At 32.3% G+C, this 23,062-nt stretch overlaps 1 protein-coding gene across 2 annotated transcripts; it reads left to right on the top strand.

Moving 5' to 3' along the window:
* The first annotated feature begins 213 nt into the window (after positions 1-213).
* On the top strand, positions 214-22,346 carry LOC139491492 (uncharacterized). 2 transcript variants are annotated; one of them, XM_071279209.1, is made up of 2 exons: positions 214-400; positions 20,019-22,346. In XM_071279209.1, coding segments are annotated over exons 1-2 (2,202 nt in total). In that variant the 5' UTR covers positions 214-398; the 3' UTR covers positions 22,219-22,346. The 2 variants fall into 2 exon arrangements, with proteins under 2 accessions (XP_071135310.1, XP_071135311.1); XM_071279210.1 differs by lacking the exon at positions 214-400 and adding an exon at positions 8,551-8,901.
* Positions 22,347-23,062: the final 716 nt, after the last annotated feature.

The raw sequence follows: 23,062 nt of genomic DNA on the forward strand, positions 1-23,062 counted from the left end.
TACATTTCTGAAGTTTAAAATGTCAAATTTAAGATAATTACAGACATTTAATTTCATATCTAAGCGTTTCAGTCAATATTTTTTCAGATATTAATTTACACAGTGTTATATTACCTACTCAATGCAACATTTAAATAACTAATTATTTTTTATTTTCAAATTTCAAAAAGATCATTCTGGTGTTCACAATAGAAATTTACCCATGCACATAGTATTGTTTTGAATTTATGAAATGAATGACAGTTTGTAAAAATCGAATCTCGAAGTTTTTAAAATGCACTGTTAATTTGAATGTTTGTTAGTTAAAACGTAATAGTGTTTTGATTACGATAATCTAACCATATCAACGGATTAATTGATTATCTCTTCAAACGCTTTGTAGATGGATAATTGACTCAATGTAAGTATGCTTAATAATCACATATAAATAGTTCCCTAAAATCATTTTTGAAAACATTGAATTCAAGAGCACAAATGTTATATGTTTAAAAATGGCAGATAATGGGTATCGATCTAAAATTATTTATTTCAAATAAAATTTCACAACTTGAATCTCAAGTTAGCGCGGCAGAATATGAAAATTCTTCTCGTCAACCGTAGTCCCGAATACTATGATCCCGTTTTGAGTCAATTTATTACATGTTTCGGTGTTTTTCTTTGGTAATTATTTTATAGATAATTTGTTTTCAAAATAGAAAATAATCATCGGCATAACAAAAAATATATAGAAGCTACGGTTCCAACTCCCTCAGAAAAATTTGACCTCATGAATTTGGCTTTTCTTACGCTTATGGTAACATAGCCCCATTTGTGTCCACGTGTTTTTGCATGCCTAGCCTTTAATTTTTGAGCGCTCTAGGTGATGGTAAGTCCATAAAAGTGCTTCGATCGCAAGGAATTTATAAGTGGTATATTCATTCATTAACTCCTGACCACCATGCGTCTTCAAAGATTGTTTGGTACATGAATCAGAATTTTCGCGTTTCAATTGTTTTAAAGTTGTAATTTCGGGGCCTTATACAGCTGAATATGCGGTATGGGCTCTGGTTATTGATGAAAGCCGTCATGATAGTAACCTGTTGTAGTTAACTTCTATATAAGCTATTTGGTCACTGATGGAGAGTTGTACATGTATCATTGGCAGCATACCACATATTTTTTTTTATAACTTATGAGAACTGTATTAGTTTTTATTTTCCTAATGATATTGTTCTCCAAGAGTTTTATTTTCCTAATGATATTGTTCTCCAAGAGTTATCAAATAAACGTATAAGAATATATTTACCATTTATTTCTGTGATTTTCAAAGAATGGCTATATTTCATTTTGATTTATGTTCAAAATTTCCAAATTCCGTTTTATTAACTTATTTTATCAAATGAAATAAAAAAAATAATAAAAAACAACTTAGCTGAAACTTCATATAAGCCTCACAATTTACTTGGTTAAGTTATCTATAAGTATTACGTAAAGGTCTTGCTTCTGATAGACAATTTATGAAGTACATGACCTGTACTTTAAAAGTTAAATTTTCGTTCCTGTAATTTTCATTTAATTGATTTATTTAGTTATATAAGACTTAAATAACTTAATAACCATGATAACTAAGGTTAAAAATGAGAAGGTCTATCTTTTACTTTTACTTTTGTTATCCCGTTAAATACTGATTTTATTTATGATTTTATACTTTCCAATAAAATAGGTCTACTAAAGGTGGAAAAGGATAAAGTTCTGTTTAAGACACGCCAATCTTTTTTATAACATGACAAACATTACATTCCAGAGACATTAATATCCTTCATGCATGTAAACACAATATAAGTATATCAGGGCCGGATCCAGCCATTTAAAAAAAAGGGGGGGGGGATCCTAACCCAGGACAAAAAAGGGGGTTCCAACTATATGTCCCCATTCAAATGCATTGATCGTCCAAAAAGGGGGTTCCAACCCATGGAACCCTCTCCTGGATCCGCCACTGTATATGCCATGACAATAGTAAAAACTGAAAACTTTCGACATCAAATTTTCAAATCTGTGTATTGAGGAATCATAGTCTTTCTTAAAGAGGATTAAACGCATCTCGAAGTTGATATCATACTCTTAAATATTGCGCATTATTTTTTAATAGCTTGGAACATGTATTATATATATATGTACCAATTTATTTCAAGATCTTATTTTTAGTGACATATTTGAAATATCAATTTATAATTTTATATTTATGTGTGAATAATTACATTAGATGTATGTTTCATTATAATACGTTATTCTGATTGGCTAACTGCACATCACGTGTTATTTCTAAAGCAATTGCATCACTCAATACAACTTATCATTCATGATAACTCGAGGTCCCACAATAAAGTGCACAGGTAAATTGAATAAAAAATTGATAAAGTTCGTGTTTTCATGATTCTAGCTAAAAAATGTAATTATAAGTATTGAATGCTTCTTTTTGTAACTTCATAGAGTTGTAAAAGCGTTGACCGTGCACACATTTTTCCGCGCTTCATACAAAATGTACTTCGGTCAACGCTTTTACACCCCAATGAAGTTACAAAAAGAAGCATTCAATTCTTAAATAACTTATTTTACTAAGGATAATTATATACAATATTAGATCAATGTCAGGAAAATATAAACTTTTTTGGATGAGGCTGAGAAACCTGGGAAGGGCGAGGTTCTACCGAGGAATCATAGTCTTTCTTAAAGAGGATTAAACGCATCTCGAAGTTTCAAATGCAGAAATTTGATTTCTTTAGAAAGTTATTTATTCGTGACGTGTCTGTTATATTTTGATTTTTTCTTCAACTCGCGTATATAATACTGTAACAAGACTGACGTTTGCTTTGTCGCATTTTTGTTTAGCATTGGCTTTTCGTACTGCAGCATTTGAATCTTGTCAACCCATTCTTTTTGTTGACGTTGATGTATAAAAATCTACTTCAAAATTAACCCCCAATGATAAAAATAAACTCAAACTAAAACTAAAATTAAGCCAGAAACGAAAGGATTGAATATTTTTTTATTCTCATTGTTTACGTTGGTATCATTGAAGGTATTGGTAAGAAACACTCATGAATATTAATGATGCTACTGCTCCGCTACATATAACACGTTTGAAAATATACAACTAAACAAATTAACAGAGGCGGATTTGGAAGGTTGCCCTCTTTCTGTAGTAACAATTAGGTTAATTATTTAGGGTTTCACTGAAGCATGACAGGAGCGGATCCCCTCATCGGCAGTCATTGCCCCCCCTCTTTTTCCGTGTGAATTTTTTTGGAAACGCCACTTAATTACGCTCAAAATTGTCCTGATTACCACACAGTTCTATAATTATCTTGCAAACCGACGAAGTAGACTGATTATTATGTTTATACGTGCCTGTCCCAAGTCAGGATCGAGCCTGTATTTCAGTGGTTCTGGTTTATGTGTTACATATTTATTTTTCGTTTATTTTTTGTACATAAATAAGGCGGTTAGTTTTCTCGTTTGAATTGTTTTATATTGTCATTTCGGGGCCTTTTATAGCTGACTATGCGGTATGGGCTTTGCTCATTGTTGAAGGCCGTACAGTGACATATAGTTGCTAATTTCTGTGTCGTTTTGGTGTCTTGTAGAGAGTTGTTTCATTGGTAATTATACCACATCTTCTTTTTTTATGATTAAAAGAAAGCATTTTGTATTGGACATGTTTCAGATGGACAATGAAATTTATATATTTTTAACACTGCGTGGATTTAATGTCTGTGTTGCCATGTTTAACACCCACGTGTAACATTAGAGTACATTTAAACAAGGATTAAAATATCCTCTCCAATTATTGATAACGGTAAAATATTACTTTATGTCTTAAAATATGTTGAACAAAGCTTTTAAATTCCATTTTAATGGAAAACCATATTTTTCAACACTTCAAAAATGTTTGACGCATGTCTGCAGGTGTTTAAGAATGTAGTGTATATAATTACATTTAATTGTATACTATGAAACTTGAGACCAGACAAAGTTTTATTTCAAATATGATCGATCCCTTTGAGTATTTTACAATCACTTAATTCTTTTGTATTCATAGCTATCAAGTTTTGAAAATTGAATTGTTTTTTGACAAGCTTAAAACGCTGCATTTCAATAACAACAAAGTAAATCAGTTTAGTCCAAAGCTTAATGTAGTTTCCTTGTTACGAAACAATAAATATTTATTAATTTTTTTTATGAAACCATGCCAGTTTGAAAATGAAATTTATATGGAAAACAACTACATAATAATTCATATGTATGTAATATCTAGGTGCGTTGACGTCAAAAAAATACAAGCAATTAGCAGTGATTCTTTTATCATCCATTTCTGTACCATGCCTGTACCATGTCAGGAATATGACAGTTCTTGTCCATTCGTTTTTGATGCGTTTTGTTATTTGAATTTTTCATGTGATTATGGACTTTCCGAATTGATTTTTCTCTGAGTTCAGTATTTTTGTGATTTTACTTTTTGAATACTAATAAAAGTTACATTTGCCTATTTGTCCTGTCCTTTTTTTTGGAGGGGTGGGGGATGGGGAGGGGCTTGAATGTGGTAAACATGTTGGTTTCATTTGATTAAACATGTACGTCAGCATTTATTTACATAAGTACGTGTCAGTTTGTTTTCAGTTTCTTCTTGATTGAGACCGCTTGTAAGTAACTCAAAGAAACATGTTTTCCTGTCATCGGCATCTTTCTATACTGAACCATTCACAATTGTACAATACGCATACAAAGCAAGCAAGTAAACCAAAGTCTTGCTTTACATGCGTTAGGAACTCAGCTGTAATCATTAGAACTGGAATGAATAGTACGAATTACGAACTTTTTGATTACCGCATACAGTAGCATCAATTTTGTTATAAAGATTCAAAAGGTTTCAAATAACGTATAAAGTACTTTTAAGAAAATATTTACGGCTGCAGACACATTATGGAATTTTTTGAATAGCCTTTTTAAGTTATAAATTGTTGTTCAATTGTGTGTCAAATCAACCGTTATTGCAAATGTAACTTCAAGTTTAGTATATATAATTTCTATATAGAAATTGTTAGGTAACAATGCAGGTTGAATATCCCAATCTTTAAATCTTCATTTGGGAGGAAATGCTTTGTATATGAATGCATGTCGATTACAATTGCATTATTAGTCACTAAATTTAGCTGTAATGTTCAAATGAACTTTTCATATATTTATACACATCGATTTTGTCATTTGTGACACACACACATTCAAATCAAAGTTTGCAGCTTATGCATTTTTAATAGCAGCTGATTTGTATACATCGCAATTAAACCAATTGATTAACTAAAGCATCAGCCAGGATTATGTACAAATTTGACAAAAACTCGGACATCTTGGCAACTTCGTAGGGTATAAAATAAAAAACCTGTACCCGACAATACAAGTCATATTTTAAAAGACATACATACGATTTATTGATTGTTGGGTGTTTAGAGTCCAGTGGTTAATATTTCATGCATGTGCAGGGCGACATAAATACGAGGTTATAGGTATTTACTAAAAATAATATCTTTTGTAAGAGTACATAGATTGTATACTATGGCTAAACAGTATGTTCTTAAAACAGCTTTTATATTATATAAACTGGCCCTGTCTCAGTAACATTGTACGATGTATGGTGCAATACTATTGTGTCGTTTCATGCATGGGTCGAAACAATTTTTTAGTGGATGGGAATATGGCAGTTTTCTTTTATCTTTTTGTTGTTAACAGCAAACGCACAATGTGTACATGTACGTCACATACATGTATGTACATGATTTATATAATTGTATTATACAAAAAAGATGAAATATTCAATAAATATTTCTGAATTATTCAAATTAAACAATGTTTAGTGCTTTTAAAGCCCATTGTCTGGCTTTTGTTAGTCTTGTATGCTTTTCATATTTTAGTTCATTTGCATGTTTTGGGGTAAGTGTGACGTCAAATTTCATTAGACTAGTACACATTTTTTAAGGGAAAGCTGAAGCCCGCAGTTGGGTGTGTGATTTTATTTGCTTTCTGCTGAACACCCATTGGTGGCTTTTGATGTTTTCTACTCTTCGATAAGGTTGTTGTCTCTTTGACACATTCCCCATTCTCAATCTTATATTTATAATAACGCATTTTAATCAACAATGTAATTCTTTTTTTTTTTTAAACGTCTACGAGACAAAGTAAGGCATCATCTAAATGGAAGTTGGTACATGTATAAATGAATATTATAAACTTTAAAGATCACAAGATAAAGTCGTATCTTGAAGGTGTCTAACGAAAAACAAACGCAAATATTCGTGACAAACATTACAACATACATTTGCGTTGGAATACGGAAACAGCTGTTGCATGCACTTATAGAAATATCAGCATCAACGTCATTCCATTAACCAAACAGCTACAGACCGAGAATACTTATATCGTGATATATTCTTGTGACATTAAATAAAAATTAAGAAATTGAATCGCATCTGCTCTATCTTATTGATTTTTACAGAGAAGTGGACTATTTTTTGGACAAATGGTATCAAAAGTTTAGGAAAGTAAACCTGCTCTACATGTAACTCAAAATAAGGAACATATAGTTTTGAGGGGATCCAAGATTCAATTTGATAAATTCAGACATACTAATGTTTTACCCTTTTCAACTCGGCCTAATATAGAAATACAAAATGTGGTATGATTGCCAACAAGACAACTCTCAACCACATCTGTACCAAGTTTCGAGTTGAACTTTTTAAATTTAAAGGTAGAGTTCGAGGTACTATTCGACTTCAACTTTGAATTTGAGTCATCATTTGACGTAGAGTTCGAGTAAGACTCTAATTTAAATCCAAATCACAACTTCACCTAAATATTCATGACCGATTTTTGTTTTCATGTAATTGCATCCTCTTACTAATTTGCTTATTTATGCATGCAATGTATAGAAATAAATTAGAAGTCGTATGAGAAAAACTATCCACGCTATGGGCAGACAACGAAAATCCAAGAACGACAACTGTGTTTTCGAGCCATCGCTGAAAGCTGGCATTAATAAGTTGTGTCGTCATGGATGACATTCCTTATGATATATAAAACAGGATAAACATCACTTATATTCTATATTTGGTAATTTCAAATACATGGATGTTATACAGATTTGATCAGTCAGAATAATGCCCCGGAAATTATGATTGCCACGAACACTGAGGGCTTAATGGATATGTTACCTATCTAGAATTTGCTGAACATCAAACCGAAAAAGTCAAATCCTCACCGCAATCAATGTCTCCTACATCGCATAGCGCACTCATAGAGCAGCAGAATGGTTGAGATCTCATAAACATGTTTAACCCCGCCGCAATTTTGCGCCTGTCCCAAGTCAGAGCCTCTGCCTTTGTTAGTCTTGTATGATTTTTAATTTTAGTTTCTTGTGTATAATTCGGAGTTTAGTATGACGTCCATTATCACTGTACTAGTATACATATTTTTAGGGGCCAGCTGAAGGACACCCACGGGTGCGGGAATTCTCGCTACATTGAAGACCCATTGGTGGCCTTCGACTGTTGTCTGCTCTATGGTCGGGTTGTTGTCGCTTTGACACATTCCCCATTTCCTTTCTCATTTTCACAACTAAATTGTTCGTGTTACCAAAACTCTCTGGTCTACCACCAATGTCTGATTTGCTGTTTTCATGGTACCAACCCACCAGAACTGGTAAATAAATCAAACCACTCTGTACTACACTGTCAAATTGCCTTGATTTTTCAAATGTACCTTTTTTCGTAACTATTGATTGTTATCAATGCAGAATGATACTTTTTAATTACAATTTAGGAGGAGGTAACTCTGTCAACGATTTGACCATATGTTAAATGTAGCGTATTCAAATTTATTTAACAATAAATTGTTCTGTTAATTCAATTTTTAAGATTTACGACCTCTTTCACAAATCCTAGATCCGCATCTGGTTCCGGACTTGGTACGGCACATGAAAATATTAAAGAATTTATGTATATTTTTGTGGTTTCCTTCCTTCTCCCTTTCTGTCCCTACCATGCAGAGAAATAACAAAGGTAACTTAAAAGAACATACAATATAAAACAACGTATATCTATCTTTATATTTTATTATAATAATGAAAAATCACTACTTCAGTTGGCTCTATAGTATACCGATTCAAGTGTGCAAATTACAAATTGTTAAGTTTCAATATGTGTTTTAAAAAGTTTACGTCGAATATATGTTACAATGTTAAAATATTTAAAACTCAGTCTTTTTTTCTAACCAAGTCTAGTTTTTTGTTAAATTTTTTTAAAGACTTTAAAGTATTAACACTTTGTCCCGTGTTAAATGTCTTTGTTCTTGGGTTTTTAACGACGTACTATCGGGTCAAAACTATTTTTATATACTGACCTTCGCGACTAAACAAACAGTTTCTCTTTTGTATTTTAATTGAATAATTTAACAAATTTAAAAAGGATTTAGGTAATAAATAGAATGAATGGTCTTTAAATTGTGTGTTGGTGTAATATAAACAGAACTACGTGAAAAATCAACAGCAATGTGAAAAAAATCAACAATTTCATTGATAATCCGGAATTTTACGAGCCTGTAAAACTAATAGTTTAAATTTTAACATAGCCATCGATCTCTTGAAGAAAATTAATTTTGAACTGAATAATTCACAGCTGAAATATTTACATTAACGACAATACATAAAAACCGAAAGGAAAATATCCAGTACAAAAGTGTCTTTTCCGAAGTTATATCTAGGACTCAGTTTAACGGACACTGCTTGATGAATGGAAAATTATAATACATGTAGTTGATTTACATGTAATAATGAGAATATACTTTTTGGAGAAATTAAACATGCTGTTATTCCAGGTAAGAGCATAATGAGATGGTAAAGAAAGTAGATTGGATAGATTCTTGAAAAGGTGTAAGACATTATTTTCCATTAGCATGCCTCACCTACATGTAATATGTACGATAGACGGGGCATTATGTTTCTGGTCTGTGTGTCTGTTCGTTTATAAATCGCCCGTCTCACGTTTAAAGTGTTGGTTTTCCATATTATTGAGGTTATATCAGTTTGGAAGATAAACAGATAAAGTACAAAGAGCAGTCTAGACAAATTATTGCTTCAGCTTAAACAGCTTTCCCCTCATATTTCGAAGTTTACTGCACTTAATTATGTTGTATGAGCGGCACAGGGTCTCTGTATCAATAACAACACATTAATTTCTTAGTTTATTTCTGAATTTCGAAATATCTTCTTGTATCTGTAATGAAAGTCAATAAACGAAATATTTCATGTGTAATTTCTAGATTGCCAATGTGTGTTATGTTTATTGCCAATATGTGTAATGTTTAATTAGCGTGTTTACAATTTAAAGCATGTGTGTAATTCTTAGATTGTGTGAAATTTTTACGTGTTTACGTGGTTAACGGGAGATAAATTGCATTTGTTTTAAAAAAAATTCTAGAACTAGATACTGATGAATTATTTAAGATGTGATCCGTTTTTGAATACCTGGACTTTATATATATACTGTCAAAGTAAAGGCTGAATGCACATAAAAACGTCTGAAATGACTATCAAAATGTCTAGTATTTATTAACAAAAAGCTTGGAGAAGACGTTACTTAGATGCAAAACTTGTGTCTAATCCATTTGTCCTTTTTGAACAATAAAATATGTTTAAACTAACAAAAAGCCTAAACCTAAACATGGCATATGTCTTTTCATTGTTAAGAAAAACTATTTGAAAGTAAATATTCCTATAATCACTCATAAAGCTATATACCTACAATTTTTGAATGTATGAATATATATTGAGAACTACATTGTATATTGAGCAGACATAATCTTTTTCTTTGGGACAAAAAGGTTGACCGAAAACGATACCCTTAAATTTTAAACATTTTTTAAGCCGTCAACTGCATTAATCGACGTGTATTGACTCTATTTATGTATCTAAAAAGTGAACAAACTAAAAGCAAAGTAATCAGAAGAAATTTGAATTTAAATATATAAAGATCAAGTAGGTGATAGTTTTATTAAAGAACATATTTTCATTCTTATTGTGAAACGGGTCAAAATTGAACAATATCGTTAGCAAAATACTGTTATACTCCAAAAAGTTATTCTTAAGTAAACTACGCACACTGGAATAGACTATTGACATCACTTTACACATAAAACACCTTAAGTAAACAATATTATATTGTGGAAGCCCTTGAACTTTCATTGGTTTCCCCTTGTTGTAATAAAACCATCACTTGATCATTATTATTGTTAAAACGGAGGATGTCGTCTGGTGTTTGTAAGAATTTGAGCGGGAAATTAAGAAGACACTGACTGCCATCTAAAGTATGTGTTGCTTTTTTTCTGTTTTGATAATTTATATATTATCCTTGAGCGTCTGAATACCACAGAAGAGGAATGTTCGTTTGCCTTAAAAGTACAATTTATAAATTAAACTGAAAAAATAATCGCAAGCACACAACTATATTTATATTTCCCATTTAACTCGTTATTGAGTGTTTACAATGATTAAGGTTGCAAATGTACCTCTTCCTTTTCACTAAGACACAATTTAACTGACGTACTATAACCGTTCTAACTCTTTAATTAGTCTTGTACTCAGGGTTTATATGCATCAAACCACTTGAGTTAAGATATTGAATCGTAGTACTTATATTGTAGGACATGACGAAAAGTCCATCCGTTTGGAACAAATCTTAACTTTAGTAGTTTTGTGCGTTTCAGCCCTGGTATGTTGTTTGTTTCGTCCCCGAAAATATCACCAGTAGTCCGCACTTTCGTGTTGACATGAATATCAATTATGTGGACATTTAGATAAATTTTCGGTTTACGAAACTTTGAATTTTTCGAAACACTAAGGATTTTCTTATGCCAGGCATAGAAAACCTTAGCCGTATTTGACACAATATTTTTGAATTGTGTATCCTCAATACTCGTTAACTCTTTACTTGTGCGATTTGTGATTTGCGATTTCTGATTGTGATTTGGTGTGATACCTTTTAATTTTAGATCAGATTAAAAAAAAATCTGTAAAAGAAGAAAAAAATGTCAGGAACCTTTTATTATTATTCATTTTTTTGGTATTTGAAATTTGATATGAAATTAAATTAAAGCCAAACATATGTACCTGTTTCTTAATATACGTCAATATATCACTAAATTGAGAATGAAAATATGGAATAATTATGGCAAAGAGACGGCAACTCTACCAAAGCGCAGATAACAGTCAAATGCAACCATAATTTGGGTATTCAACGCAGCGAGATAATCTCGCAACCGGAGGTGAGCCTCAGCTGGCCACTAAATTAAAATTTGTTCTAGTTAAATGAAAATGGACGTCATACTAAACCCCAAAACATATAAATGAACTAGAATTTAAAAAAAACATACAAAACTAACAAAAGTCAGAGGCTTTGGGCAGACACAAAAATGCGGAGTTTCATGAAGATGGATTTTGAGCTAGTGAAATAAACTTGAACAGTTTCTTGTCACTTTCAGCATTGTCATTATCTATAATACTAAAATTACGAGGTCCAATTTGTCAGCCGTCATCGGGTAAAAACGACAAATCAAAGAATTCACCTCTATATATAACTTATATAGGACAATGGTGTAGATTAAAAATTACACCACTCCAGACCCTTTTGTTTTCCACATAATTAATATTGCCAATAATTAACAAGTTCCGGGTCGTATCCGATACCGATACCAATAGTATATTCATCTGTTAGCTATTACCTTATCTGTACGTTCCGCATTTGACAGGCGCACCACCAAACGGTGTATTTAGGATTTTGCTATATACACGGGTCATAATCAAAGGGCTGACACTACTAAATTCAATCATTGTCAAATTGTTCCCTATTGTAGTTTTATTCAGCAATCAGCAAGACTTTCCAAGATAACTAATATAGGACAATGCTGTTGATTAAAAAATACTCCATTCCTGGATAGCCAGGACCTTTTGTTTTCCAAATAATTAATATTACCAATAATTGTTCCAGGTCGACGGGTTCAAACAGAAAGATTTGAAAGCAGAGAAAACTTTGTATCTTATAATCGACATGACTTTATCAGATGACAATACTAATTACTAAAATAAGGCTTAGGCATAGTTATATACTTTAAATCAGTCACGGACCCGCGATATCACGGGTGTGTACTTGTGATATATAAATCTATTCTGTTAATAGATATTCGATCTCACCTCAGACTTCGTGTTGTTGACCTTTATGGAATTGTGATGTATGACCCTCCACTCCTATATATATGCAAATGGAGAGTTTGTTAAGCACTTGTACGTTGCTCTAGCTTTTGTATGTATATTTATCCAGACAACATCCGGTCGGAGCGCATTGTGTCAATCTCTCCCACACGTTACTTAACAATTATGAAAGACTTTTTAAGAAACTGGTAGTAAAGCAAGGGTTATATAAAAATAAAAAGATGTAGTGTAGTTGCTAATGAGAAACACTCCCCACAAGAGACATAGAAAATGACTGTAATGGAATATGAAGACGGCTCTCTCACAAAAAAACCTAACCATAACTGTAAAATCAAGGGCATACACTACATGCACTGGAATATATTATACTGTATCCACACATCACAAGTAAACATTTTTGCATAAAATATAATAAAAAAGATGTGATATGATTGCCGATGAGACAATTCTCTTCAAAAGACATAGAAGGGGACCGGGATAGACGACAGTAAAAGAATTAGAACGTGACTGAAGGAATATAAAAACAGTTCTCTCACAAAAAGAAATCCCTAACTGTAAAATATAAGGGCATACACTACACCAATGGGGACACAATTTACTGAGTCCAAACAGCACAAGTAAAAAATAATGCAGGTAATATAAAAAAGGGAAGATGTGGTATGATTTCCGATAAGAAAACTCTCCCCAAGAGACCTAGATAATGACAATTATAGAATATGAAGACAGCTCGCTCACAAACAAAATAACCCTAAAAGTAAAGTATAAGAGCATATGCTTCAGGAACGTGGACCAATTCTACAGCATCATTCTCTAGCGCACATATTTGAAAACCAAGAATGTATAAATACCTAACATGCGATCGTGAGGCGCTTTTATAAATTGACGATACAAAATGATAATTTCATATAACATATTATATATTCGCATCAAACTTTTTAAATAGCAAAATCTTATCTGACATCCAATCAATATGTCGTTTAAAACCAAGAAACAGTCAAATAAGATAAGCGTACAACTACATGTTTTCTTTAGTGTCAAAAAGTCATATATATATATATATATATATATATATATATATAAGAATTCGAAGATCTTATTCTTAAAACGCATTTAAGCATTAAAACAAATATTATCTTATATCAACTCACGACGCGTGTATCTTTTTGAAAATATATAAAGCTTTATTGATTTATATTAAAAGTGTTTTAAAATAGGTCTTCATTCTTATTGCAACCTACTTTAAATTGTTATCCTTTTAATGCTCATATAATCCAATACCGTAATCGATATTATTTTCTATGTTTTTTATTGAAAAAAAGATTTTTAATGGAAGGTTATGTGGTGCGATGCTGTATTCCTATTCTTTATATAATTATAGTTCATCCATTTCTTTTGAGCTTTTTCTTTTGATAAGTATAATATGAGAGTCCAACAACTGGTACAAAAAAATAAAACTTCAATGTATACTGAAAATTCAAATTGATTTCAATACACTGTTAGATATATGTTCTACCTTTCCCTTTTCTGTGATGTGCCGTATGTCATATTTTTTTTAAAGGTTTCGACTATATAAATCAGGACATCTAACTCAGAAATAAATATAATGAAAATAAAAAAAAACCAATAATCTTGTAATTGTCATACTTTACATAAATTTCATTTTGAATTAAAATTAAGGAGACTCAGTAATTAAAAAAACGATTTCGAAAAGAAAAATGAACATCCAATTTTTGCTCAAAACAATCAAAGAAAAACAAATATGACAATAAACAACCAACGAATTATTGGTTTCTTTCTAGAGAACTTATCTCCCCCCCCCCCCCCCCCCCCCCCCCAATCCAAAAATAATTTGTAAGTGCATAAAATAAGAACGAACTTTCGGAAATAGCTGAACTCATCCATTTCTATTGGAATAACATAACTTTCAATTTGCATTTGTGTGTGCTTGAGAAAAGTCAGGAGTCGGACAATAAAAAAAAATATCCAAGTACTAAAAACAGCGTTATAAAGTTGATATGTTATTTGTCAAAATAGGTAATTGTTTTAATTTCTATATATTTTGATCTAGCGTCACTGAAGAGTCATATGTAGACAAAACATATCAATTATGTAGTCATTTTTTTTTATAAACTTACTGTTTGAAAAAGTATGAATTATTCGAATCTATAAGGATTTTCTTATCCTTGGCATAAATTACCTTAGCCGTATTTAAAAACACTTTTTGGAATTATGGGTTATCAATGCTCTTTAACTTAATATTCTTGTTTGGCTTTCTAAATATTTTGATCTGAGCGTCACCGATCAGTCTTATGAAGACAAAACGCGCGTTTGGCGTATCAAATTATAAGTCTGGAATCTTTGATAACTATTTACAAAATCACAAACTACATTTATCAATCGCACATGTAAAGGTCAACGCTCTGCTCTACAAACGTAATAATGAATAAAGAAAAGACACCACTGTCCTAGATTAGGGGGAAGGTGGAGATCCCGCCACATTCTGTATGCATGTACCTGTCCCAAGTCAGGAGCCTGTGATTCAATGATTGTCGTTTGTTACATATTTGTTTTTCAATTTTGTATTATATTTGTCTCATGTATCCTGTTTTTTTTAAACTCTGATTTCCCATCTTGCACAACCAATTTGTATGAATTGTTTATGCTTTCGAGTTCTAAATATGCATGAAATAATTGCCACTGGACGTTCAACTTAATCAAACAAATTGAATCAATCGTATTTACTGAACATGATAAAATTAAGAGTAACCATGATATAATTAATTTTTTTTATTGTATTGTAAACAGCTGACTACCGCGTGGTCACCACGTTTCCAACACTACTGATTTACAACGTGACTGTTACATTTCACAGTTCAAGAGAGCATTCTTTATATTTATATATTAAGCATACCTGATTTTATGATCAATAAATAGTTTGTTTACGACCAAATAAATACATAAACAACTCAAACTTGTAATAATTACTAATCTTAATAGTGTTCCGTGACGAAATACATTTAAACAACCTAAAATTTAGTTTAAATACTAATATATAGAATTTCGATTAAACTTCACAAGGAAGGTCATTGCTAATTAAGTGATCGATACAATGTTGGAAATTCTTATATTCTTTTATAAAATCCACCATGGCACTAACCGGCTTCCGTAGATGAATGTATCGGGCAATAAGCAAAAAAAAAAAAATTTGGAAAGAGATGCTATAAAGTTAACAATAAATTTTATTCTGAAATTTATATAATTAATAGATTGTACTTGATTTAGAAACTTACAAGGCCTTGTGGCGTGTTGGTAAACTATCACATCGAGCCTAATTGATAACACTCTTTCTTTATACTTAAAAGTTCTAACCATATACGTTTTTAGCGAACGTCACATATTTGGTGTGTTAATATAGACACCTACATTGTACAAAAGAACACTACATAGGTATAGGAAGATGTGGTGTGAGTGCCAATGAAAAAACTCTCCATCCAAATAACAATTTAAAAATAGTAAACCATTATAGGTCAATGTACGGCCTTCAACACGGAGCCTTGGCTCACACCGAACAACAAGCTAATAAAGGGCCCCAAAATTACTAGTCTAAAACCATACATGTATGCTTCAAATGAATTTCACTAAAATAATATATCGTTTGTAACTGTATATCATAATTCTAAGTTGATATATTGTAAAGGAGAAAATAAAGCATCGAGAAAAATGCATACAAGTGTAAAAGTACTAAATCGAATAGATAAAAGACCACATCAAACAATGTTAAACAATCAGCGATCAGAATTAACGCGAGTAAAAAATCAAAGCACCTAAAGTCAAATGTTCTTAACTTATTAATTTTTACTTATATACAGTAAAAGTGCAAGCTACGTGTATGTTGAAAATAATATTATCGTGTATTTGACACTCGATCGTCCTTGCTTATACTATAAATAGAATGTGAAGGCATAAAAAACTCGCAGTAATTTTAATAAGTGTTACAGTATCTTAATTCATTTCGCCTCTGTTAAAACCAAATTTTCACAAATGTATGTACATGTACTCAGTGCACTGATTGCACTAAATGAGTCTTTATAAAAAAGAATAATTTGGAAAAAGGCAGAAAAAGGGCAAAAAAATCAAGAATGTAAGAGAAAAATAGGCTAAAACATAAAGAAAAGGGATAATTGAATGTTGAAATATACAGTATAGAGAATAAGAGTAAAACAATTAAAGAAAAAGAGAAAGAGAAAAATGGCATAAAAAAAATAAAAGAAACACAGAGATATAGGACCCCCATTCACATCCTCCTATATACTTATCGATGGAATTCCCATCTTGAACTTAAACAACCTACTAGTATATACGTATAGGTGAGTGTTGATTTAAAAATTTAATTTAAAAAATAAGTATTTATTGTTGATTATATAAACAAACCAAGCATGGTTAAACAGGGATTAATAATTTAGAAAAGATCAAGTTGACTGGGCACAGTTACAAAAGAAAAACATAGGATTTAGTTGCTCAGCCATAATCCTGGTTTGTTTAATTAAATACGGAGGTTGATCAAATATATGTGTATTGCTTAGCGATGGATATTGATGTTGATTATATAAAGGTAAATATAAAAATATTACCAATGAAAGATTTGAATGATTTTTTTGATTAATTTTGCTGTCTTTAACGGAATGATATAGGGGAACTAAATCTGATAAAATTAAATATATAAACTGGCTTAACCTACATGTACGTGTGGGCTGGTATATATATATATATAAGTACGTCTGAGTCAGTGACAACCCTACAACAGATGGCGATCCGATGGATACATCTGTTGTAGGGTTGTCACTGACTCAGACGTACTTATAAATATAATTATATTCTGTGACTGTATCTTACATTCATTTGTAGGATCCTTTACTATAGATAATTTAGCTGATTTGAAAACAATAACATCTTCATGCCTTATATATCATGTACTGCAGTACGCCGCTAGATTAAAACTGACGTGGAAAGGTAACACACGGCCAGCGAAAGCTCTTTTTTTGAGAGCCCAGGTGGTCGTATGGTCTAGCGGGACGGCTGCAGTGCAGGCGATTTGGTGTCAAGATATCACAGTAGCATGGGTTCGAATCCCGGCGAGGGAAGAACCAAAAATTTGCGAAAGCAAATTTACAGATCTAACATTGTTGGGTTGATGTTTAGACGAGTTGTATATATATATATACACACAGCCATGTATCACCATCATTGATGGCGATCCGATGGATACATCTGTTGTAGGGTTGTCACTGACTCAGACGTACTTATAAATATAATTATATTCTGTGACTGTATCTTACATTCATTTGTAGGATCCTTTACTATAGATAATTTAGCTGATCTGTAACAATAACATCTTCATGCCTTATATATCATGTACTGCAGTACGCCGCTAGATTAAAACTGACGTGGAAAGATAACACACGGCCAGAGAAAGCTCTTTTTTTGAGAGCCCAGGTGGTCGTGTGGTCTAGCGGGACGGCTGCAGTGCAGGCGATTTGGTGTCACGATATCACAGTAGCATGGGTTCGAATCCCGGCGAGGGAAGAACCAAAAATTTGCGAAAGCAAATTTACAGATCTAACATTGTTGGGTTGATGTTTAGACGAGTTGTATATATATATATATATATATATATATATATATATATATATATATATATAATATATATATATATATATTTCATTTTCTATCTTGTGTACGGACATGATGAACTTACATGTATGTGCTTGTTCCAAGAAAGAATAAAATTGAGAATGGAAATGGGGAATGTGTCAAAGAGACAACAACCCGACCATAGAAAAAACAACAGCAGAAGGTCACTAACAGGTCTTCAATGTAGCGAGAAATTCCCGCAACCGGAGGCGTCCTTTCAGCTGGCCCCTAAACACATATATACTAGTTCAGTGATTATGAACGCCATACTTTCCAAATTGACACAAGAAACTAAATTTAGAATAATACAAGACTAACAAAGGCCAGAGGCTCCTGACTTGGGACAGGCGGAAAAAATGCGGCGGGGTTAAACATGTTTATGAAATCTCAACCCTCCCCCTATACATTTAGCCAATGTAGAAAAGGAAACGCATACATGTAACAATACGCACATTTAAAATTCAGTTCAAGAGAAGTCCGAGTCTGATGTCAGAAGAAGAAGAAGCCTGCAATTCATTGGTTGTCGTTTGTTGCTGTATATCACATTTGTTTTTCGTTCATAGTTTTGTACACAACTCAGACCGTTTTTCTCGTTTGACGTATGAATTGTTTTACATTTTTTTATTTCTAGATCTTTTATATCTTACTGCGCAAGTTTTTCTCATTGTTGAAGGCCGTGCAGTAAACTATATTATAGCTACGTAGTTGGTAACTTCTATATCATTTGGTCTCTGGCGGACAGTTGTCTCATTAGCAATCATACCACATCCTGTTTTTACAAAACTTTTGAACATACGGAAGTACATTTTTTTTGTAACGAAAATGATCAGTTGACGGATGGAAGTTTTTATGATCAAAGGAAAGAGACATACATACGTCACAATAGTATCACAAAACGATTGACCACATAACATGAAGTTCTGTGTGTCAATGCACGTGGTGACACATGAGTTCAAACCGGTTTTTGAAATTGTCCATGTTGCCCAATATTAATTTTATACGTTGCGTTTATGGACTTATCTGTTTTTCGTTCGTTCTTTAACATGGCATTTTGATTTTTTCTTCGGCTCAACTGTGTAAATGATTAATCATCTACTTGGCCAGTTGTCTTATTATTTGTACCATCAACAACTTGCATTTATTCTGGCATTTCGCTGACATTTCCAATATTCAGGATTATTTTGTAATGGGGTGAATGGGAGAGAGAAAAATGTAATGGTCATGGAAGAACTCATTTCAATTAACTTATAGCTTCATTTAACAAGTTTTACAACAATATATCGTGTTTATAATCCGACTAGAACAGATTTTACATTTGAAACACCTACGCTTATTTTTACAAAATTTGTCCTTTTCAAATCTGTTGAAAAGAGTCCTGCAGTGAAAATTGCAGCTGAATATTTAATAATCAACATATCATCATGGACATATTAACACTATAATAGAAAACTTTGAGGAGAGCCTTTTGGGAATGTGAAATTAACATAAATAAATCAGAAAATGCGATAGTATTGTTTTTCGTCTGTGATATCGTTCATACGAAAATCGATCCGCGGAATTACAGCAATATACTTAATTAAGAATATAGCAGCTCTAAAACAGATAACTAATACCGTAAAATGCGTCAATACACTTTTATTAAGGATAGTTGTATCCTATCAGTATTACTGTATTCATAACATATTTTAATAATGTAAGAAGTAATTTAATATTAATTCGCAATCTTACTTTCATGAAGACGATGTCTTAATTTATAAAACACTACTCCTTAATATGCATAATAAAACGTCATTACATTCCTGTGTATATCAATATGTCTATAATGGGTAATATAAAATATTCTTGATGTTGTTATTAAGTAAAGTCTTAAACAACTTCGCATCAATTTTCTTGGTGTTTCCACCCAGTAAAGTCTTAAACAACATCACACGCAGAATGCAGGTATGACAATATTATTTTAAAAATAATTCTCACTTATCATAATTTTTTATCATATTTCTTACATTTTGAATTTACTATATGTAATTCTTATTTTCAGGGCTCTTGAAGTAGCAAACTATCCAGGGCCGCGGACTGCACCTAGTGGACTAAGCCGATTTTATAACCGAGGATCTGAAACACCAAGGAATACACACAGTCAAAATGAACCCGAACACGCAATTGAAGCTAGTATTGAGATCGATTACGATCTGTTGGTTTCAAACGTGGAGAATATGTTGATTGCAGACAAAAAGTTACTTAAAAAGGAATTCAGACCAAAAGATTTACTTGTGAAAAGTAATCCAGCATTATTTGGTAATATGCATCCGGATATCACCAACCCACGTGACATGTACAACTTCCTGTCAAGACGGAAGTTTCCTAAAGTTGCAGACGACTTGTCCTTTTCTGGACAGAAAAGTAATTGTGAGGAACGCCTTCAACGTAGTAGTAGTTTCAAGGATTTAAATAAGTCTTCAAATGCAAAAATGCAGAAGAAATATCACTTTCATAGTCACGTGGATTTAAGTTTAATGGAAAAGAAAGATCCAAGTTTAGCAGCGCTAAATAGTAACGCCCCATACTTTGGGCCAGAGGATATGGCCAGACTTCCCGAACGTGAGAAAACTATGATGACAAACTTCAATTTACCTTCTTTAAATGAAGTAGGAAATGAAACCGGGAATGTGAACGTAAATGAAGCTGGGAATGAGCCAGTGTCTTTTCCTGTGATAAAACATACCGACCCTAATAAAGGAGCAAAATCAGAGCCAAAGGTAAAACGAACTAAATCGCTCGGACCTAGGAGTAAATCGAATGTTACTTTTAGCAATAAAATTGACAAATGGTTTTCAGAGATGCCATCAGACGTGACTGACAAAGCGGATAGAGCCATCATGGCGGATATGATTCGTGAACGAATGACGGCGTACCAGAACAACTACCGGTCTGATGAAATGATTTCTAAAATGAAACGACGCCATACCAATCTAAAATCTTTGAATCAAATTCAACATCAATACCTGGAATTAAGGGCCGATACTGCTCCGAAACCTCGTCGAAATGATTTGACTTTAAGCCATTATAAAATGAAGCAAAAATCTTCACTTAGTCTAAAAACCGACATGAACGATCTTGAAAAGTGTGAAAACCCTTTTGATTTAACAGACAAAACTCAAAACGTAAAACTTTCAGACGAAAATGGAAACGATGAAAATAAAACAGCTCGTAGAGATATAACAAAGTCGAAGAGTCAAGGATTAAATGGATTAAAAAGAATCAATTTAGATCAATTTGCCGTTGATGCCTACAACCTAAATCCCAATCACCGATTTACATTCGCACAACTTCAAAACGTTCACAACAATAGATTCATTGAAGAAATAGACGAAGAAACCCTTCGTCGAAAGGCTGATAAAGAACATTGGCTTCGAATGAGTCAGACACAAACTCATCCATCTATTGTAAATATTAGATTAGACAAAGAGAAAAAAGAAAATGCAAGGTCTTCTCACCTTCGACAAGCATTGTCAGTTGTCAAAATGGATGCCAACAAAGACGAAGAAAACTTCAATCAGCATGCGCAGATACAACTTCCCAACGGAAGAGACAATCAAAGTTTATCTTCAGCGTCAAGTTCTGATAACATAAGAAGAAAGATGACATCAAAAGCGGCTTTGTCAAAATTTAAGACTTTGGACGTATTTGAAGGAACCAAGAATGTCCTTCCCGACAACCATGTACTTATAGGAGCCGAGCAATATACAAATCCTTTAGTAAAATTAGATTTGAGAAGAGCTCGTACACAACATAGACATTCAAAGGAATTAGAAAATTCTAATTCTGGTGTTTTAGGAAGGAAGCCGCATGAGATAGCTACCGTCGACTTTCGGTTTGGTCAAGGCGAGGTTACAATAACGCGAAAGGCTAATGGCGGCCTGGCATCGCCTGATCTAGGGGCTATAAAATCTCCTAATGCTCCACCAAATAATACTGAATATTCAGGCATAACTCCTATAAATGAACACAGTGTAAATACTGAAAGGTCAAAAGTCGACCAAGTATTACCTAAGGAAGAAAATGTACCAGTTATTTCGGAGACCCAAGGCTTAGCACAAGCACCGGATTGTTCATTTTCAGAAACAGACGAAGTCATTCCAGAGGAAAATGAAATTAAAACAATTTCACAACAAAACGGTGTTAAAAATCAAGAAAGTGACAATGAAGATAAAGAAAGTGCTCAAATCGAACTTAGGTGATGTTAAGTTTTAAATAGTTGTAAAACCTTGCAGTATTTTAATTTATTATTTTTTAAAACTCATATTTATTATATTAAAGCCACATGCTCTGTGTGATTAAAGACAATAAATATTTCATTTTGTTAAAAGTTTTCCTGAAGCATTTTAATTGACTTTTTCGTGAATTTGAAAGAAACTTAGAGTTCTTCAGATTTTAAGTCACGTGCACTCAGAGGAAGTCACATGGCATACCAACACAATTTTCCGTTCTTGAATATGTACTAGAACACTGTTAGACAAGAACAGTTTGGAAACTTTAAAGATTGCATTTCTTCATCAAATATTTTTAACTTAGGTACGGTAACCGCTAGGATTTACTTGACTAAATAGTAAAACAAAACATTTCCAACTCTAAGAAAAAAAACAAAGCTCAAACACATTAAACTTATTAATTGTGCTGCATTTTTGACTCATATTCTTTTTTTTTTTTTTTTTTTTATAAATTTAAGTAATTCTAATCAATACACACAACTGCCATCCCTCTTATTTGAAAGCATATTGACGCGGAGAAACATTTAAAAAAATATTTTGAAAACGGAGGAGCCAATACACTTTATTAATAAATTATCCTTCACGCTTGTCATAAGACTGGATAAAAATAATATCATATTTATTACGAAAATGTCCATACAAACACCATAACGTTACTTTGTCTGCAAAGTTTAAACAAAATGCTCTAAAAATTACCATCATCAATGCTAGTATCAGCTATGAAGACTTTTTTTCAGAATTATTGTGATACTATCTGCCTTAGAAACTGTCATGATAATATTTTAATACCATGTAATGGGATAATTTTGCGTGA

Source organism: Mytilus edulis, chromosome 10 (assembly GCF_963676685.1).
Source record: "Mytilus edulis chromosome 10, xbMytEdul2.2, whole genome shotgun sequence".
NCBI classification, from domain to species: Eukaryota; Metazoa; Mollusca; class Bivalvia; order Mytilida; family Mytilidae; genus Mytilus; species Mytilus edulis.